Source organism: Budorcas taxicolor, chromosome 7, assembly GCF_023091745.1.
Source record: "Budorcas taxicolor isolate Tak-1 chromosome 7, Takin1.1, whole genome shotgun sequence".
NCBI lineage: Eukaryota > Metazoa > Chordata > Mammalia > Artiodactyla > Bovidae > Budorcas > Budorcas taxicolor.
The window spans coordinates 11695328-11716406 of NC_068916.1; the positions used below are offsets into that span (position 1 = coordinate 11695328).

General features: G+C 46.7%; 1 protein-coding gene across 1 annotated transcript; it reads right to left on the bottom strand.

The window, feature by feature from the left end:
• Positions 1-505: 505 nt before the first annotated feature.
• On the bottom strand, positions 506-20452 carry CLEC17A (C-type lectin domain containing 17A). Its single transcript, XM_052644264.1, has 12 exons — positions 20410-20452; positions 20193-20270; positions 16896-16928; positions 16763-16813; positions 16638-16679; positions 16045-16086; positions 14671-14808; positions 14427-14489; positions 12412-12507; positions 12037-12188; positions 6009-6118; positions 506-641 (listed from the first exon to the last, which is right to left on the bottom strand). The coding sequence occupies exons 1-12, from the start codon at positions 20450-20452 to the stop codon at positions 506-508; spliced, it is 984 nt and encodes a 327-aa protein (XP_052500224.1).
• Between the last annotated feature and the right edge of the window lie 627 nt (positions 20453-21079).

Genomic DNA, 21079 nt, shown 5'->3' on the forward strand with positions numbered 1-21079 from the left:
AGTCCCTTCGCTGTTCACCTGAAACTATCACGTTGTTAATCGGCTATACCCCAATACAAAATTAAAAGTCTTTAAAAAATAAAAATGGACCCCAGAGAGTTCTCACCCCTCCCAGCATGTGAGGACACAGTGAGATGGCATCCATGAACCAGTAAGCAGGTCATCACTAAACACTATATCTCCCTGAGCCTTGATCCTGGGCTTGACAGCTTCCAAAACTTTGAGAGAAAAAAAAATGTCTGTTATGTATAAGCCATCCAGTGTACAATATTCTGTAACAGCAGCCTGAACAGACTAACACAGTGCAACAGAACAAGCCCCCAAGTCCTCACCCCAGAAATGATCTGACTCGCACCCCAGAGAACTTGCTGGGCTGCTGGTTCCCTCTTGGGCGCTGGCAGGTCCCACTGTTCACGTCAGATCCAGAAGGACGGGAGGTTCTCACCTCCAAGAGCCGAGGGGCATGGAGTACGGACGGGCCTCCACCCAGCCTCAACTCTGGGGTTCAACAGGAACATTTCCGCTCACAAATCCAGTAGGTAGTTTTGTCGCAGGAGAGGTCATTCCAGGTGCCGCCTTTGTTCATGCTGGCACAGTTCTCATTATTATAGAGGTTGTTGGGTTCCTGTGGGTCCCAAAAGCTGGATAAAGGAGAAAGTGGGTGTAGGGTGAGGTGAATAAATAGAGCACAGCGGGTTTTTCCAGGCAGTGAAACTGCAATTCTATACAATACCGTGATGGTAGATACATGACATCCTGAGTTTGTCAAAACCCATAGAATTTTGGGAAGATCCAAAGGCTCAGCAGGTAAAGAGCCCACCTGCAGTGCAGGAGCTGCAGGAGACATGGGTTCGATCCCTGGGTCAGGAAAATCCTTTGGAGGAGGTATGGGCAACCCACTCCAGTATTCTTGCCTGAAAAATGCCATGGGCAGAGGAGACTGGTGGGCTGGAGTCCAAAGGGTTCCAAAGAGTCAGACGCTACTAAGCAAGCATAGAATTTCACAGCACTAAGAGTGACCCTTAATCTGACCTATGGACTTAGTTCATAATAATGTGTCTATAAGGGCTCATCAGTTGTAACAAATGCACTAGGCTAATGCGAGATGTTAATGATGGGGGAAAATGTGTGCAGGACAAAAGGGATGCGGGGAACAGCGCTCTGCACCTTCTGCTCAATTTTCCTAAAAAATAACGCACTACTCAGCCATACAAAGAATGAAATTTTGCCATTTGCAACCACACGGGTAGACTTGGAGGATATTATGCTAAGTGAAGTAAGTCAGAGAAAGACAAATACTCTATGATATCACTTACATGTGGAATCTGAAAAATACAACAAACTAGTGGCTACAGCAACAAAGAAGACTCACAGATGTAGAGAACAAACTAGCTGTTACCAGTGGGGAGAGGAAAGGAGAGAGGGGCGATACAGGATTAGGGGAGAAAGTGGTGCAAAGCATTAGGTATAAAATAAGGTACAAGGTCCTTGTTGGTAGCACAGGGACCTCTCCTCCGTACTCTGTAATAATCTAAATGAGAAAAGAATTTTAAAAAGAATAGGTATACGTATATGTATAACTGAACCACTTTGTGATACACCTGGAAAGCAAATGTAAAGCAACTATACTCCAATATAAAATAAAAGTTATTGGGCTCTTTCCTGGCAGTCCATTGATTAAGACATCACCTTCCAATTCAGGGAGTGTGGGTTCGATCCCTGTTCAGGAAGCTAAGACACCACATGCCTCAGTGGCCAAAACACAAACCAGAAGCAATATTGTAACAAGTTCAATAAAGACTTTAAAAATGATCCACACCAAAAGAATTTTAAAATTAAATAAAAATTACTTTTTAAAAAAGTAAACAATTTTTAAAATAGTAAAATTTAAAAATAAGCTATAAGGATATATTGTACAACATAGGGAATATATCCAATATTTTATAACTTTAAATGGAGTATAACTTTAATAATTGCAAATCACTATGTTGTACACCTGTGACATATAATACTGTTTATCAACTATACCTCAACTTAAAAATAATGATAAAAGGAAAAATAAAGTCTATTAATTAAAAAAAAAAAAGAAAAGAAAAGAATACCAGAAAAAAAGAACAAGAAAAGCCTTCATGGCTCAGGGCTCTTTCTTCCACCCGAATCATTCCTTCAGCCTTTCAGAATTACATGAAAATGTTGTGTCGTCCCCGTCACCGCAGCAGCTTGTCTGTGCTAACTCAGCTCCATCTCCCTGTTCACCAGGAATGCTCCATGTTCCTGAGTCAGTTTCCTGCATCTGGTCAGTTTCTGTTCTCTTCCAAAGAACATTTTTGTTAAACCACATCCCTCTCAACCTTCCAAGTAATGTAGTGTTTTAGGTCATGTTCCTTTTTTTTTAATTGGGGTATAACTGCTTACAGTGTTGTGTTGTTTCTTCTGTACAGTGAAGTCAATCAATCATGTGTATACACATATCCCCTCCCTCCTGGACCGTCCTCCCACCCTGTCCCCCATCCCACTCGTTCAGGTCATCATGAGCACACAGCAGAGCTTCCTGTGCTTTATAGCAAGGTCCCACTAGCTATGTTTTACACATGGTAGTGTATACATGTCATCTGTTGGGTTTATTTGTTTTGTTCTCCTTTTATCTCATAATTTGTTCCACCCTCCCCCTCCCCTCAACCACCCACCACTGCGTCCACAGAGCCAAATTTGGCAATTCAGGTGCATGGGATTTATTAAAGGGTGTTCTCCGGAGAGGGGGACTGAGAGAAGAAGGATGAGGCAGGGGATAGAAGTGAGCAAGGATATGGGTTTAGCCTGGTCTAGACTCAGCCTGAACCCACAGGGAGCTCTGGAATTTGAATAGCACAACAGAGTTTTTCCAACTTGAAACAAGGGGTCCAGGCAGCTCTTAGCCTGTCATTGTCTGTGCCATGACTTCAGTGGAAGTGGAATAACCTCCTAGCTGAACAGGCTTCCATTCAGCTGAGGTCACCTCTCGGGAGAAAGCATAACTGTGAGCCTTTAGCAGCCAATGCCCCCTGCTGGGGGGTGTCTGCACCAGCCCTCAAAAGGGATCTGAGCTGAGGACCTGCAGTGACACACCATCCCATGCCATCTCTATTTACAGAATTCTACCTCCTCCAGGAATCTTTAATAAAAAAATAAAATCCCCAGACAAAACACTAATATCTCTAATATATAAAGAGTTCCTAGAAATCAATAAGAAAAAGACCAAAACTCCAATATAAAAAACACACAAAAATCTTTCCATGTGCTACAAGGAAAGATCCCATGTGCCACAACTGAGACTCAACACAGACCAATAAATAAGTATTTCTTTAAAATACACAAAAGATATGAATAGATAATTCACAGAAAAGTTAATACATATGGCTATCAAACATATGCAAAGACACTCAACCTCAAGCATAACAGACATGCAACCAACCCAGGGATCGAACCCAGGTCTCCTGGCACTGCAGGCAAATTCTTTGCCGACTGAGCTACAAGGGAAGCCCAAATTAAGTAATAACTTGCATTAATTTGCCAATGTAGTATACATCGGCCTCTCAGTACCCTGTAATGACCAATACGGGAAAAGAATCTTAAAAAGAGTGAATATATGTAAATGTATAACTGATTCACTTTGCTGTACAGCAGAAACTAACACAATACTATAAATCAACTATACTCCAATAAAAATTAATTTTAAAAAATACTATGTTAGTATTCCATTTTTCACCTACAATTAAAACAAGAAAATTCCAAAAGTTTGATGAGCGTGTGGGCAAAAAAAAAAAAAAAAATGTAAGTCAAGCTGGTGAGAGAATAAATTGGTATAATCATATGGGGGACAATTTGTTAATATTTACTTAAAATACAAATACAGACACGGCTGTATTTATATTTGAAATAAATACAAGTTTAATACATACAGTAAAAATAAATACGCATTTCCCCTGGTGGCTCAGTGGTAAAGAATCTGCTTGCCAGTGAAGGAGACATGGGTTCGGTCCCTGGTCTGGAAGATCCCACGTGCTGGGGAGCAGCTAAGTGCGTGCACTGCGCCTGCTCAGCCTATGTTCTAGAGCCCAGGAGCCGCAGCTACTGAAGCTCTCACCCCCAGAGCCTGTGCTCCGAAACCAAAGAAGCCAGCACAATAAGGAGCCAGCGGACTGCAACTAGGGAATAGCCCCCGCTTGCCACAACTCGAGAAACCCTGCAGGCAGCAACAAAGACCCAGCACAGCCAAAATAAATTTGTTAATTGATTAAATTATTTTAATAAATAAAATTAAGTACAAATACATATTCTCCTTAAGAAGATAAAGCATGATGGCTAACAGCATGGACTTTGAAGCCCGGATGTGTGGCACTACCACCTGCCGGGTGTCTGACCTGGGGACGATCGCGTAACCTGTCTGTGCCTCTGTTTCCACGTCTTTCCATGGAGAGGATAACAGTACTTCCCTTACAGAATTACTAAGAAAATTAAATAAATGAGTTGATATAAAGAATGCCTCCCCAAATGAGATCCTGCTCACTCTTTCGGCAAATCAAAAATCTTCCTCTTGGGACTTCTCCAGTGGTCAAGACTCCGAGCTTCCGTGCAGGCAGCACAGGTTTGGTCCCTGGCCAGGGAACTAAGACTCCAAATGCCATGTGGCAGAGCCAAAAATAAATAAATAAAAGATCTTTAAAATAAAATTAAAAAGCATGCATCTTTAAAAAAAAAAAAATCTTCCTCTTCCTCTTGCCCTATAGCCATGGCATTTTCTCTCTCTTTTTTCCCCCTCAACCATTGGTCTGAGGACTTTATATGTTTGAGCAGTTGTGCTAAAAGGCTGAGATGTTGTAAGGAGGAAAAAAAAAATGCAAGCACCAGAAACCCTATCAGAAAAAAAGCACCCTTGTGCTCCCCTTGTCCAGCTCTGCCTGGGATTTGTGTGTGCGTGCGTGTGTGTGTGATTGCTTGATATGCTTTTGTTTATTGTTTTAATTTGTAAATTTATTTTTAATTGGAGGATAATTGCTTTACAATATTGTATTGGTCTCTGCCATACATCAGCATGAATAAGCCACAGGCATACATATGTCCCCTCCCTCCCGCCCCATCCCACTCCCCTAGGTTGTCACAGGGCACCAGGTCTGAGTTCCCTGCGTCACACAGCAAATTCCCACTGGCTAGCTATCTTACATACAGTAACGCATATGTTTCCATGCTGCTCTCTCAATTCATCCCCCTCTCTCCACCCCCCACTGCGTTCTCAAGTTTGTTCCCTGTGTCTGCATCTCCACTGCTGCCCTGCAAATGGGTTCATCAGTTCCATCTCTCTAGATTCCATATATATGCATTGATACATGAAATTTGGCTTTCTCTTTCTGGCTTACTTCACTCGGTATAACAGACTCTAGGTTCGTCCCCCTCATTAGGACTGATTCAGATGCGTTCCTTTTTATGGCTGAGTAATATTCCACTGTGTATATGTACCACAGTTTTTATTGAGTGTAGTCGCTTTACAATGTTGCGTTAGTTTCCGCAGTACAGCAAAGTGAATCAGCTATACATATACATATACCTCCCTTTTTGGATTTCTTTCCCACTGAGGTCACCACAGAGCACTGGGTTCCCTGTACTATGCAGTATTCTCATTAGTTATCGATGTTACACATAATATCAATCCCACTCTCCCAGTTCATCCCACGACCCCTTTCCCCTTGGTGTCCGTACATTTGTTCTCTATATTTGTGTCTCTATTTCTGCTCTGTAAATAAGATCGTCTATATTAATTTTTTCAGATTCCACATAAATGCGTTAACATATGAATTTGTTTTTCTCCTTCTGACTTACTTCACTCTGTATGACAGTCTCTAGGTCCATCCACGTCTCTATAAATGACCCAGTTTCATTCCTTTTTATTCAACCTGGGACTCTAAAGAATCTGCTGGTTTGGACTTCACAAAGACCTACAAGGAGGAGAGACCCAATAAGCCCTGGATACTTGCCTCAAAGTGACGGGGGACCCATCCAGCCACCTCCAGTCCCCTTCGACATCTCTGTCATTCAGCCCCAGCCAGTACACCCGTGGAGAACCATGGGCCTTGGCCACAAAGTCCTGCAAGTACAAACTCCATTCAGCCATCAGTTCTTCTACACACACCCTGCCTGTCTCACATATATTCAGGGCTTGTGAATGCCACCCCAGTACCCATCCCAAATCCCCATGGCATACAGAACAAGATCAAAACCTTCCTCCCACTTGAGCACCTGCAGTGGGAACAGTCATGCTGCTTTCTCCAAAAACCTATGAGCCACTCTGTGCCTCAGTTTCCACCTCCGTAAAATGGGATAATAGTAGCTACCTCCTCGTGGAATTATTGAGAGGATTGAATGGATTAATATGCATAAAGAATTCAAACAGTGTCTGACATGCTGCAAGTACTGGGACATCTTATTTTATGGGAGTATAGTAGATTTTCAACGTTGTATCAGTTTCTCCTGTTCAACAAAGTGAATCAACTATGTGCATACGTATATCCCCTCCCTCTTGAGCCTCCCTCCCACCCTTCGCAGAGCCATGAGCTGAGCTCCCTGGGCTCCCTGTACAGCAGCTTCCCACTAGCTATCTATTTTACACACGAGGGTGCATATGTGTCAATGCTACGTTCTCGGTTCATCGCACCCTCTCCTCCCCACCCATGGCCGCACGTCCGCTCTCTATGTCTGCATCTCTAGTCTTGCCCCGCAAATAGGTTTGTCACTACTATTTTTCTGTATTCCATATAGTACTGCAACATCTTAACCTTTACCGTATAATTTAAGGAACAATTCTAATAATAATAACTGATATCTTGGATTTCCTGGTACTCTCACCCTCCCAACCCCTGCAGTCCTAAGCGACATCCAAGCAGAAAAGGAATTCATTGCTTCAGAAAAAGAACATGAGGGGAAGGGGAGAAATAGGAGCTTCCCAGCTTTTGTATTTCCAAAGCCCAGGCCTTTGGGAGGAAAGAAAGGACTTGAATCAAAGATGAGAAGAAAATATCATGATTTAAAGCAACTCCTGGAGTTCCCTGATGGTACAGTGGAGAAGAACACACCAGCCAACATAAGGGACACAGTTCGATCCCTGGTCCAGGAAGACCCCACCTGCCGCAGAGCAGCTAAAGCCCATGAGCCACAACTACTGAGCCTGCATGCTGCAACTACAGAAACCCACGCACCCAGAACCCGTGCTGCACAACAAGAGAAGCTACCGCAATGAGAAGCCCGAACGTCACAACCAAGGGTGGCCCCTGCTCGCTGAAACCGGAGAAACCCCACATGCTGCCACTTGCCGCAGCACAGATGGACCTGGAGAGCGTCACACCGAGGGAAGTCAGACAGAGGAGGAGAAAGAGCATATGACATCGCTTAATCGTGAAATCCAGAAAGAAATGATACAAACGAACTTACAAAACAAGAGACTCTCAGACTTAGAAAAGGAACTTATGGTTGCCAAAGCGGAGTGACAGTTCAGGAGTTTGGGAAGGTGATGTACACCCTGCTGTATTTAAAATGGATAATCAACAAGGACCGACTGTAGAGCACAGGGGCCTGGATGGAAGAGAGGTTTGGGGGAGAATGGACACATGTGTATGTATGGCTGAGTCCTTTCACTGTCCCTTGCACCTGAAACTGCCATGCCATTGCTAATCGGTTATACCCCAGTACAAAATAAAAAATTTAAAGTTTGAAATAAATCAATAAATTTTTTGAAGAGAACCAACATAGCCAAAAATAAATAAATAAAAATTGAAAAACAAAGCAACTCCTCTCCAGGCAAACTGATCTATGGTAAGGAAACCAGATGTGTAGTTTCCCGGGGTGGGCAGGGGTGACTGGAAGATGGCATGAGAGAACTCCCTGGGCTGTGGAAGCATTCTCAATCTTGACTGGGTTGGCAGTTACACAGATGCCTACATATGCCAAAACTCAGTGGATGTGCACTTAAGATCTGTGCATTTTACTCTATGCAAATCATATCTCACTCACTCAATCTTATTCAAGGCCAAGATTTCCTAAAAGGTAGACAAAAGATGGCAATGGGAAAGAAGCTATGGAGATGTAGACGGGGTGGGTGCCGGGAAGAGGGCTCTGCATTTCATACTCTGGTGGAGCCCGAGGTGATGGCCAAACCCCAGAGGGATATGAAAACTCTAAAAAGTAGAGGGATTCTGGACCTTGTTTCTTGGGTAAAACCCCAGAGAAGTGTCAGGAAATCAGAAACAGCAAAGTGCTGCTCAGCCCATCAAATCATCATAGTGCCCTGAAGCTGAAACTCCAATACTTTGGCCACCTAATGTGAAGAGCCAGCTCGTTGAAAAAGACCCTGATGCTGGGAAGGATTGAGGGCAGGGGGAGAAGGGGGCAGCAGAGGACGAGGTGGTTCGATGGCATCACTGACTCAATGGACATGAGTTTGAGTAAACTCCGGGACGTAGTGGAGGACAGAGGAGCCTGGTGTGCTGCAGTCCATGAGGTCACAAAGAGTCGGACATGACTTAGTGACAAGATAACAACAACTAGCACGTAGGAGGTGTTCAAGAAATGTTGATTGAAATTACAAGTTAATAAGTGAGCTACACAGGCTTCCCAGGTGGCTCAGCAGTGAAGAATCCACCTGCAAATGCAGGAAACACAGATTCAATCCCTAAGTCAAGAAGATCCCCTGGAAAAGGAAATGGCAACTCTCTCCAGTATTCTTGCCTGGAAAATCCCATAGACAAAAGAACCTGCTGGGCTACAGTCCATGGAGTCACAAAAGAGTTGGGCATGACTTGATGACTAAAAAAGTGAGCTACACACTTTGCACAGTTATCTCATTTGATTTTCATGGTAACCCACTGAAGCAAGGATTGGTAACCCCATTTTACAGATGTGAAAATTGAGGCACAGAGCAGTTAAGTAATTTGTCCAGGATCATTCACCCAGTGGATGTCCCAGTGGATACCAGCTTGGAACAAAGATATTGAGGACCAGATATGCTTTCCCCTCCACCTTGACCACATATAAGCCATCCCTCCTCAGAAGAAAAACAGATAATCCCAACTGATTGAGATGAAATCTCCACCACCTTGGTATAATAAGAGCTCAAAGAGAATGGAAATGCGTTATTTAATGCAAAGTTATATTTCTTAACTACCTGAGTTTAGTTGTTGTTTAGTTGGAATATGACTTACACCTGCCCCATTCACATCATCTAGTCTAATCTTCAAAAAAAAAAAAACACCCTGTATTAACTGCTGCTGCTGCTGCTAAGTTGCTTCAGTCATGTCCGACTCTATGTGACCCCATAGACTGCCTCCTACCAGGTCCTCTGTCCCTGGGATTCTCCAGGCAAGAACACTGGAGTGGGTTGCCATTTCCTTCTCCAATGCATGAAAGTGAAAAGTGAAAGTGAAGTCGCTCAGTCGTGTCCGACTCTTAGCGACCCCATGGACTGCAGCCTACCAGGCTCCTCCGCTGTATTAACTACTCAATACAAATGTTGCTATGAAACAAAAGGATTTTTTTAAAACAGAGAAGATACAGAGGGAAAAAATAAGATGGTAGCCTAAATCCAACCAAATCAATAATTACATTAAATGTAAATGATCTTTTGCTGGGTCATGTGGCAGTTTGTCCTTTTTTTCTCTTTTTTTTAATATTTACTATTTCTATTTATTTCTTTGGCTGTGCCAGATCGCAGGTGTGGCATGTGGGAATCTCCAGTTGCAGCATGCGGGATTCAGCTCCCGGACCAGGGCTTGAATCCAGACCCGCTGCATTGATAGCATGGAGGCTTAGCCACTGTACCACCAGGAAAATGGAAGTCGCTCAGTCAAGTCTGACTCTTTGCGACCCCAAGGACTGTACAGTCCGTGGAATTCTCCAGGCCAGAATACTGAAGCGGGTAGCCTTTCCCTTCTCCAGGGGATCTTCCCAACCCAGGGATCAAACCCAGGTCTCCCTCATTGCAGTCAGATTCTTTACCAGCTGAGCCACCCAGGAAGCCCAAGAATAGTTCCCATATGGTAGTTTTATTCCTAGTTTTTTAAGGAATTGCCACATGTGTGAATGCTTAGGCATGTCCAACTCTTTGCAACCCCATGGACTGTAGCCTGCCAGGCTCCTCTGTCCATGGGATTTCCCAGGCAAGAATATTGGGGCAGGTTGCAATCTCCTACTCCAGAGGATCTTCCCGACCAAAGGATCAAACCCTCATCTCCTATGCCTCCTGCATTGGCAGGCGGATTTGTTTTTTTTTTTTTTACCACTGAGCCACCTGGGAATTGCCATACTATTCTCCATAGTGATTGTATCAGTTTACACTCACATCAGCATTGTAGATAAATAGATAAAGACAATGTGGTGTATATGTACAATGGAATATTACTCAGCCATAAAAAGAATGAATTTGAGTCCGTAGCAGTGAAGTGGATGAACAAAGAGTGAAGTAAGTCAGAAAGAGAAAAACAAATATCGTATATTAATGCATATATATGGACTCTAGAAAAATGGTACTGATGAACCTATTCGCAAGGAAGGAATGGACACATAAATGTAGAGAATGGACTGTGGACACAGTTGGGGAAGCAGAGGGCAGGACAAACGGAGAAGGGAGCATTCACATATATACACTATCGCATGTAAGACAGTTAGTGAGAAGTTGCTGTATAAAACAGGGAGCCCAATCTAGAGCTCTGTGACAACCGAGAGGGGTAGGATGGGCAGGGGGAGCGAGGCCCAAGAGGGAGGGATATATTCATACAGTTATGACTGATTTTGGCTGCCCTGATAGCTCAGTTGGTAAAGAATATGCCTGCAATGCGGGAAACCTGGGTTCGTTCCCTACAGAACCAACACAACATTGTAAAGCAATTATCTTCTAATTAACAAACTTTTTAAAACTGTAAATGATCTTATAATACCAAATAAAAGCCAGAGATTCAAAGATTGAAAAAAAGACCCCATTATATGCTGTCAACAAGAAATCTTAAAATAATGACATAGGTTAAAATTAAAAGGATGGGGAAAAATAAACCCGGCAAACACTAATAATCAAATAGTGCTGTGAGTTTTATGGTCAAGAACAAAACTAGCTTCTCGGGCTCCAACGCCAGCTCTGACATTTACTAGTTGAAACAAGCAAGCTGCTTGAGTGAAATAAGCCTCAGCTTTGTCCTCTGTGAAGTGTTGATAAGTAATGACACGCACTGTGTGCAAATGGTCTTAGCACCTAGCTTTGGTAGTATTAAGTCATTAAAGTTATCTACACTTATTTCAGTTCTCCTTGTACATACACACAGATGAAACTGTCCCTTTCTATTGCCTTAAAACATGAGAGTGCCCATGTGACTTTCTTTGTGAGTACTTGTAGGTAGAAATTTTCCCTCATACACTTCCACCATTGAGCTATAGGGACTGGCTGTCGTTTTAGCATAACATAACCTCTCCTGACTCTCACCTAATTTATAAGTGTGTTGTTAGAATTATGTTAATGCGTGTAAAATATCTGGAATACAGCCTAGAGAATAGAAAGTGCTACCAAAGAGATAGCCATTATTATACCTCCATGTTAGAGAGGAAACTGAGGCTCCAATTGGATAAGTCAGCACAACCGGAATTTGAACTCAAGCAGTAACCTGAATATTGGCCACCTCATGTGAAGAGTTGACTCATTGGAAAAGACCCTGATGCTGGGAGGGATTGGGGGCAGGAGGAGAAGGAGACGACAGAGGATGAGACGGCTGGATGGCATCACTGACTCAATGGACGTGAGTCTGAGTGAACTCCGGGAGTTGGTGATGGACAGGGAGGCCTCGCGTGCTGCGATTCATGGGGTCGTAAAGAGTCAGACACGACTGAGCAACTGAACTAAACTGAACTGAACTGGGTGACTCAAAAGCAATTCCAGTTTCTTTACATTCAGGCCAGGGAAGGATGTGTAAATCCTAGGAGAGAGGAAGGCTGGCCCTGCTGGTTCTCAAGGGTGTGGAAGGGACAGCTCACCTGTTCATCAGAGTTACTGATGATGACCAAGTGAGAGTAATTCTCCTGGCAGAACTTCCGGGCTTCATCCCATGACTTGGTGCTTGGAGAGAAGTAGTAACACTTACCCTGAAAAGGGAGCCAGCCTTCAGGGCAGGTGACCCTGGTACAGTCTGGGGACAGGATAGGATTCTGTCAGAGTAGCCCCAGAACCAGAGTAATGTACATGGTATGCCATGTACAGGTGTTCAGGCTGGGCACTGCTCAACTCTAGCAGGGGCTGGGAGGGAACCATTCACATAGATTGCACTGAGGATCACTCCCAAGGATTTGTGCTCTGTACCGGCTCCACCATGTGCCCCCCCAACTCAGGGAAGTTCCCCAAGTCCCACTTACCTAACAGGCCCCGAAGTTCCAGCAGGGACTGGTTGGTGTCAGCTCTTATGTGCTCAATGTCCTTCTTCAGGCCAGCTAACCCCATCATGCCAGTCACTGTTAGCAGGAACGGGCTGAACAGTTAGAGACCCAAATGCCCATCTACCCACCTACCAATCACTGACTGCAGACACACTAGACAGAGGCAAGAGTTGTGCTCCCCACCATACCCATGTTCCAGTGGGTGATACTGAAACTCAAAAACAACATGGTCAGTGCCCAGGAGGAGTCCTAGAGTTACTCAGAGGAGAGATCAATCCTTGAGGCTTGAGGGAGAGTAGAGATGGTGGACTTCCTGGAGCAGGTGGGTTTTAAAGGGAAATGGTGGTTCTGTATTAGTGAGGAGGCTCAATAGTCAGGGGTCACCTTGCCACCTTGGAAGCCCAGATCCAGAGGCAAGCATGTTGGGAAAGGCTCGTACAGTAAAAGTCAAGGAGAATCTCACAGGAGCGTGAGCTCCAAGTGGGATGAGGTCTGGCATCTGTGTCTTTGAATGCCAAGCCAAAAGTTTTGCACTGGACTCTGGGCGGTGAGAAGCTGATGGTTTCTGAGTGTAAGAGTGGCTTGGTCTGAAGTGTGGGGTGAGGGTGTGTAGAATGGAGCAATTTTCAGATGTCACCAATCATAGTGAAGGCTTCTTCTACAACTAATGTGTTCCCGCTACTCTCACACACATTGGCCCTCCGCCAATACTCCCCAGGGTCATCAACAGATGGCACTTCAATTAGACAAAATAGAAATATTAGAAAGAAAACTCAATAGATAGGTAGGTAGATAGATGATATATAGATGATTGATAAATAGGTAATAGATAGATGATTGACAAATAGATAATGGTAGACAGACAGACAGACAGATAACATATGTGGCACCCCTGACACTCTTTCCTCTCACCCACCACCATTCCCACTCACCCATCCCCAGGGTCAGTCAATTTCACCTCCTAAACCTACTCTGCCTACTTCTCTTCAACCCCACAGCCACAACCCTCAGCTAAGCAACCATTCTCTCTCAACTACCCATCTTCCTTCCTTGTACTTAAATGTTGCCTCCTACCACAGGGCCTCTGCACATGCCTGAGATTCTCAACTCCTTAAATAGTTAATTCCACGTTTCCTGAGTCTAACAGATTCACTGCATTCCCTGCCCTCACTGGCCATAAGGTTCCTGATGAAGCAGACAGTTCATCACATAGCTAACTTATGATAAATGTCATGAAACAGAAATTCAAGAGGCAAAGAGAGACCATAACAGGGTCTGAGCCTCGACTGGAGGCATGGAAAGGCTGCCCTCGCTATGGTAAGTTAAAGAGGGCTGCAAATTCTTTGCCCTTCCCCCAGGGAGTAGCAGGATTACCTACCCTCCTTCTGAATCTAGGCTGGTCCGGTGACTAGTTCTGACCAACAGAGTGCAGTGCACCTGTGGCTGTGTAATTTCTGAAGCTGAGCCCTAACACCACCATGCTATGAGGAAGCTCAACTTACACATGTGGATAGAGGCGCACCCAGGCACCAGCCATGTAAGTGAAGCTTTCTGGGACCTTCCAGCCCAGCCCAACTACCCAATGACCCCAGCTCACCCCACAAAGAGTGGATGTGCCATGCTGAGCTGTTCTGAATTCCTTCCTTGTAGATTTGCTGGGACAATAAGTGACAACGCTGGGAGGAAATGAAATCCATGTTTCTTTGCAACCACCCCCCAGAAAAATGACCACATTTCCAGCGCTCGACAACCACAGTGACTCTTGGCCACCATATTGGAAAACAGTGGAGGTCTAGATACACGCATGTACGTGCACACACACACACTCCACAGGGACAGGGACTCTGTTGTGTTCACTCTCCTAACCACTCATCCCCCACCCTGGGACCTAGCACAGCACCTGGCAAACACGGGGCTGCGGTTGGTGATGAAGCTGGATTTGACAATCATGTTGGTGCTCACCATGGCTTGAAGGGATGATTGACACCACTCACCATTCGCTCGCCATGCCATCTGCTGAAAGGTCAACATCCTCAGGTCTTCCACCACCTCCTGGTCTATGAGAAGGAGTCCAACTTGAGCCCAGGTTGGACTATATATCCTCCCATTTGTTGCTGTTGTTCTTGTTTAGTCACTAAGTCGTCTCCGACTCTTCTGTGACCCCATGGGCTGTGGCCCCCAAGTCCTCCCATACCCCTTTCCCAGTTTCTCTGCAAGCCCCTTTCTTGCCTTACTCACACTTGATCAGGGTCACAACCAGACCAGTGCAGCCCATGAGCAGTGACACCACCACCAGCAGGAGTAGGCACACCATCAGTCTCTCCTGGTCACGCCTAAGACCTCCGAACTTCTGACTGATCCAGGGCACTGGAGTTGCTGGGGGGTGGAGACGGGGACAGAGACACTGACGCTGGTGCTTCAGACAGTGAGGCAAGGACCCTTGAGCTTTTCTCCAAGAGTGGGGATGGGGTGGAGCGGGGCAAAGGATTAAGGTCGTGACTATATCATCCAGTGGGGTCAGCAAGAGAATGTCAAACAGAGCAAACCCTGAATTCAGATGCCCAGAACATTTGTGGAATATATCCTATGTGCCCAGCATTGTGTCTCACCTTTATTATCTTCTTGAATCCTCACCCTTATGACATAGGTTTAACTGTTCCCATTTTGCAAATAAGTAAACTGAAGGCTTAGAGAGGTTGTGCATAACCTGGACCCAGTTCTTCTCTTTTTTATCCTTTTTTTTAATTGAGGTATAACTGCTTTACAGTGTTGTTAGTTTCTGCTGTACAGTGAAGTGAATCAGCTATACACACATATCAGTATATGTAAAGTATATACATCTCCGCTCTCTTGAGCCTCCCTCCACCCCCATTCCCACCCCTCTAGGTCATCACCGAGCACCAGGCCAAGTTCCCTGTGCTACTCAGCAGCTTCCCACTAGCTATCTATTTTACACAGGGTAGCGTATACACGGCAACGCTACTCTCTCTATTCGTCCCACTCTCTCCTTCCTCCACTGTGCCCACACGTCCATTTTCTCCGCCCGCGTCTTTATTCCTGCCCTGCATATATCTGTACCATTTTTCTAGATTCCATGCATATGTGTTAATATGCAGTATTTGTTCTTCTCTTTCTGACTTACTTCACTCTGTATGACAGACCCTAGCTCCATCCACATCACTGCAGATGACCCAGTTTCATTCCTTTTTATGGCTGAGTAATATTCCAGGATATACATGTACCACACCTGCATTATCCATTCATCTGCTGATGGACATTTAGGTTGCTCCCATGTCCTGGCTATTGTAAATAGTACCCACCTCTTCTCTTTAACATTTAGGATGTCTCGTCTTTTATGCTCCAGCAGCACCCCCACCCAACTTGCTCCCCAGGGGCCCAAACTATGGACACTTGCATCCCCTAACTTACATGCAAACAGAGGGTAGGGCTTGAGGAGTAACTGGTAGCCATCCTGGGTTCCTAGGGGTCTGGTCTAGACTCAAAAAGGCGGAGCTTCAGAGAGGAAATGTTTCTCTCCCAGGGTCTAACTCCACAGCTCACACACGCTGGCCACCGTGGGAGGGGAGACAAAGGCACACCCAAAGGACTTACTGGCTTCAGGCGGCTGGGATGCAGGGTGCGTCAGATCAGTGCCTGGGAGAAAGGCCAGAGACGTTTAGTCAGAAGTCACTGGAAGACTTTGTCTCCCAAGATCAACAACCTCCCCCAAGCCCTCTGATTTGCTCTCTGGTTAGAACTGGGGAATGGAGGGGACTTCCCTGGGGGCACAGTGGTAGAGAATCCGGCTGCCAATGCAGGGGACGTGGGTTCTATCCCTGGTCTGGGAAGATCCCACATGCCTCGGAGCAACTAAGCCCGTGCACTGCAACTACTGAGCCCGTGCTCTACACCCCAGGAGCCACAACTATTGAGTCCGAGTGTGCCAGCTCCCAAAGCCCACGCACCCTGGGGCCCACGCTCCGCAACAAGAGAAGCCCACCCATCTCAACTAGAGAGCAGCACCCACGCGCCGCAACTAGAGAAAAGCCTGGCAGCAAAGAAGACCCAGCTGAAAGACTCTGTCTTCCAAGATCAACAGCCTCCCCCCAAGCCCTCTGATCTGTTCTCTGGTCAGAATTGGGGGCTGGAGTAAGGACTTCCAAGTGGCCCTCTAGGACGTCGTAATGCGTATTCCTACGGCTCACCCAGCTGAGGAGTCAAGCTGGTGACGGGGGTGACGTTCAGGCCTGGAAGGGATCAGAAAGACAGCAGTCAGGCATAACAGGACCTCAGCCAAGGGAACAGGATGCTCCCGGCCCGGGATCCTCACCCGTGTTCTTCGGGAGCTTACAGGGAAGTGGAGGTCTCTCCGTTTTCTTTCCTGAGGAGGGAGGAACGGTTGCCCAGGCTCAGAGCAGGACCAAGCCAGCACTGGGTCTCTGATACCCCCAGCCCCAGCTCACCTGCCCTGGGAGGTCTTGGTGGAGCCATCCAACCTGGAGAAGAGAAGCTCAGAGTCAGGGCTGGTCCAAGGATGGGAATGGGGCGGAAGCCAGTGATGCAAACAGGAGTGAGATTGCAGTGGAGGGTTAGGGATGGGGTTGTGCATGAGAATGGAACTGGACTTAGCGATGGGGACAGGGTTAAGATGCAGTGACCAGGGACTTCCCTGCTGGTCCTCCCAATGCAGGGGACCCAGGTTCGATTCCTGGTCAGGGAACTAGATCTCATAAAAGAAAGAAAAAGGTGAAAATATTAGTCAATCAAGTCATGTCCGACTCTGAGACCCCATGGACTGTAGCCCGCCAGGCTCCTCTGTCCATGGAATTCTCCAGGCAAGAATACTGGAGTGGGATCTTCCTGACCAAGGGATTGAACTCAAGTCTCCTACATTGAAGGCGAATTCTTTACTGTCTCCGGCACCAGGGGAACCCACAAAGACTTGGCTTGCTGAAACTAAAAAAAGATCCCCTGTGCCACAATTAAGACCTGGTGGAGCCAAAAAGAAAAAAGAAAAAGATACAATGACCAGCCATCTTGAATTACTAGGACGTTCCTAATTTTAGAGCTGGAAGTCCCAGATTCCAGAAAATCTTTCATCCCTGGATAAACTGGGACAGTTGATTACTCTAAGTTAAAGACACAAGTGAGGTTGAATATGGGAATAGAGTAAGGTTAAGGTTGGGGGTCTTTTTTGGTGGTCCAACAGCTAAGACGCCATGCTCCCAGTACAGGGGGCCAAGGTTCAATCCCTGGTCTGGGAACTAGATCCTGCATGCCACAGCTAAATGTTCACATGCCGGAACTAAAGATCCTGTGTGCTGCAACTAAGACCTGCTACAGCCAAATAGATAATTTTTTTTTTAAGGTTAGGGGACTTCCCTGGAGGTCCAGTGGTTGAGAATCCACCTCCCAGTGCAGGGGATACAGGTTAGATCCCTGGTCGGGGAACTGAGATCCCATGTGGGGCAGCTAAGCCCACAAACTCTAGAGCCTGAGCACCACAAGGAAGAGACCCGCATGCCTCAACTAAGACCCAACTTGGCCAAATAAATTAATTTTTTTAAAAAAGTTAGGATTGAGATGAGGGTTTGGATTGAAATGAGGATGGGGCTGAAAGAAGGCTCATGGGAGTAGGCTGATGATTCAGGATGTGGTTGGGGGGAAGAATGCAGTTGTAGCTGCATTTGGGGGTGGGGGAGAAGCTGAGGCTGGTTTGTAGTTGTGTGGGGCTTGGTGAAGACTCTGGATCTGGACATAGAGATGGGACGGAGCCAGGCCTGAATTTGGAGATGGTGGGATCTAAATCTGGGGAAGAGGTGACCTTGAAGACAAGGATGGGGGACTTCCCTGGCAGTCCATTGACTGAGATTCTGCACTTCCACTGCAGAGGGTGAGGGTTCAATCCCTGGTCAGGGAACTAAGACCCCCAAAACAAATAAATGCATTTTTTAATTTAAAAAAAGACAGGTATGGGGTGGGGGGCATGGAGTTGGGCTTGGGGATCATCTTGGGACCAGGCTGGAGTTGAAGACGGACAGTGAAGAGCCAAGCCCAGGGCACCTCCCAACTCTTACTGAGCCCATGGTGCTCTGGGACCTCCCAGGCTGACTCCCCTCTGGACTCACAAGTGGGGGACGTGGATCCACCTGGAATGCAGCCCCCCCACCACATCCAAGGATGTTTAGGGGCCCTGGTGGGAGTTGGTTCAGGGAAACCTCAAAGCCTCCACTTCTTTTTTTTTTTTTTTTTGGCTGAACCACGTACCCTTCAGGGTTTCCCTGGTGGCTCATTGGTAAAGAGTTCATCTGCCAATGCAGGAGATGCAGGTTCAGTCCCTGAGTTGGGAAGATACCTTAGAGAAGGAAACGGCAACCCTCCTCAGCAGTCTTGCCTGGGAAAATACATGGACAGAGGAGCCTGGCAGGCTACAGCCTGTGGGACTGCACAGAGTCAGGCATGACTGAGCACACGTATGCATAGCTTTTAGGATCTTAGTTCCCCAACCAGGAATTGAACCCAGGCCAAAGCACCCAATCCTAAACACCAGACCACCAGGGAACTCCTAAAGCCTCCACTTATGTATGGATGTGAGAGTTGGACTGTGAAGAAGGCTGAGCGCCAAAGAATTGATGCTTTTGAACTGTGGTGTTGGAGAAGACTCTTGAGAGTCCCTTGGACTGCAAGGAGATCCAACCAGTCCATTCTGAAGGAGATCAACCCTGGGATTTCTTTGGAAGGAATGATGCTGAAGCTGAAACTCCAGTACTTTGGCCACCTCATGCAAAGAGTTGACTCATTGGAAAAGACTTTGATGCTGAGAGGGATTGGGGGCAGGAGGAGAAGGGGATGACAGAGGATGAGATGGCTGGATGGCTCACTGACTCGATGGACGTGAATCTGAGTGAACTCCGGGAGATGGTGATGGACAGGGAGGCCTGGCGTGCTGCGATTCATGGGGTCGCAAAGAGTGGGACACGACTGAGCGACTGAACTGAACTGAACTGATCAGACTCTTGTTGAATCCCCAGCCGGGTGTGGGGACCCCAAGTCTAATTTGGGTCCTGGGTGTGAATGCAAAGAGATTGGAGAAACACTGGTCCCTGCCCAGCTTCTAAAACCCTGGCACGCATGTGTCAGGGCTTTGCATCCACCAGTTCATTTGGGAGCTTCTTTCCTTAGCAAACTCCTATTCACTCCTCAAGTCTCACTCCAATGACCCTCGTCTGACCCCCAATCCTCCCACTAATGCAGGCAGAGCCCTCAGTTACCCTCAGGATTTCCCCAATTTCCTACTCCCTCCCCTCTCTGACTTGCTCACCCAAGACTGTACACAGAACTGAGTGTGTGTGTGTTGGTTGCTCAGTCGTGTCTGACTCTCAGCGCCCCCGTGGACTGCAGCCCACCAGCCTCCTCTGTCCATGGAATTCTCCAGGCAAGAATACCGGAGTGGGTTGCCATTCCCTTCCTCAGGGGATCTTCCTCGCCCAGGAATAGAACCCAGGTCTCCCGCATTGCAGGCAGATTCTTTACCATCTGAGCCACCAGGGAGGCCCCTGTGCACAGAACTGCTTCCCCCGTCAGACTGAGAGACCCTCAAGATGGAGGCATGGATGCTCCCACCATTACAGTGCCCAGCGTGAGCAGGCTGACCGTGTGTGTCTGCTATGCCCAGCTAATTCCCCCTGGGGAGTCTGCTCCCCACCCTTCATCCCTCAGGCTGCACATCTCTTCACCCAGCCTCAGAGAGGTCCTCTTACCTGGCTTGGGAGGAAGGTCCTTGTAGGGTGGCGTCATGTTCTCGTAGTCGTCATCATCATCCTCTTCCCTGGACCCTTCTAGAGGAAAGGCAAGTGAGAACCCAGCCCACCCTCTCTTCTGTCCCTCACACCCTGGTCTCCAGCCCCAAGGTGGGGACACTGCAACCTGGGTCCTGCCCACCCCCGGCGCCCACTCCACGCCTGGCCAGGGCCCTACCCGGCAGGTCCCGGTACCCGGCGTTAGTATACAGGGCGCACATGGCTGCAGCTGGCGCCAGGAGCCTAGACGGAGCAGGCAGAGCCTGACAGCTTCTGCTCCTTGTGTCCCCAGCTCAGGTGTCTGGGGTTTTTCTCAGTTCCTTTTTTCTTTTTCTTTAATAGTCAAGAACATGCAAATCCATCTGGAGGGAAACACCCCAGACCGCACACACAGACACACACACACACACACACACACACACACTTGTATTTCCCCCCAGTCTGAATTCATGCATAGAAGTGACAATGACAACAGCCCCTGCATTTGAGTTCCCACAGAGCATCAAGCCCTGGGTGAAAAAGATGGAGAAGCTCCTTTCTTCACGGAGCCATCAGTTGAGACAGGAAAGACGATACACCTGTAAAGAAATACAGAAATAAGCAATACAGTTTGTTTTTCCATTTTATTTCCAGTAGTAACAAAGTATTATTTTAAAATAAGATAAAACAGGGTAAAGGGATGGGATGGGGGCTAATGTAGAGAAGTGATCAGGGAAGGCCTCCTGGAAGCAGTGACATTTGCAACAAGATGTTGAAGTGATCAGTGCTAAGTACTCCCACATTCAACAGTGAAGTTCTAGGCTCCCTATCACTACATAAGACATAACCCCCTAAACTTCATGACGGGG

Excerpts from the sequence above, each read along its gene's own strand:
- CLEC17A (XM_052644264.1), bottom strand. The coding sequence starts at position 20,452 with ATGTGCGCCCTGTATACTAACGCCGGGTACCGGGACCTGCCGG. Across the intron at positions 16,929-20,192 it reads GGACCTTCCTCCCAAGCCAG|GTTGGATGGCTCCACCAAGA; the intron begins GTAAGAGGACCT and ends TCTCTTCTCCAG. Across the intron at positions 12,189-12,411 it reads GGAACTTCGGGGCCTGTTAG|ACTGTACCAGGGTCACCTGC; the intron begins GTAAGTGGGACT and ends TCCTGTCCCCAG.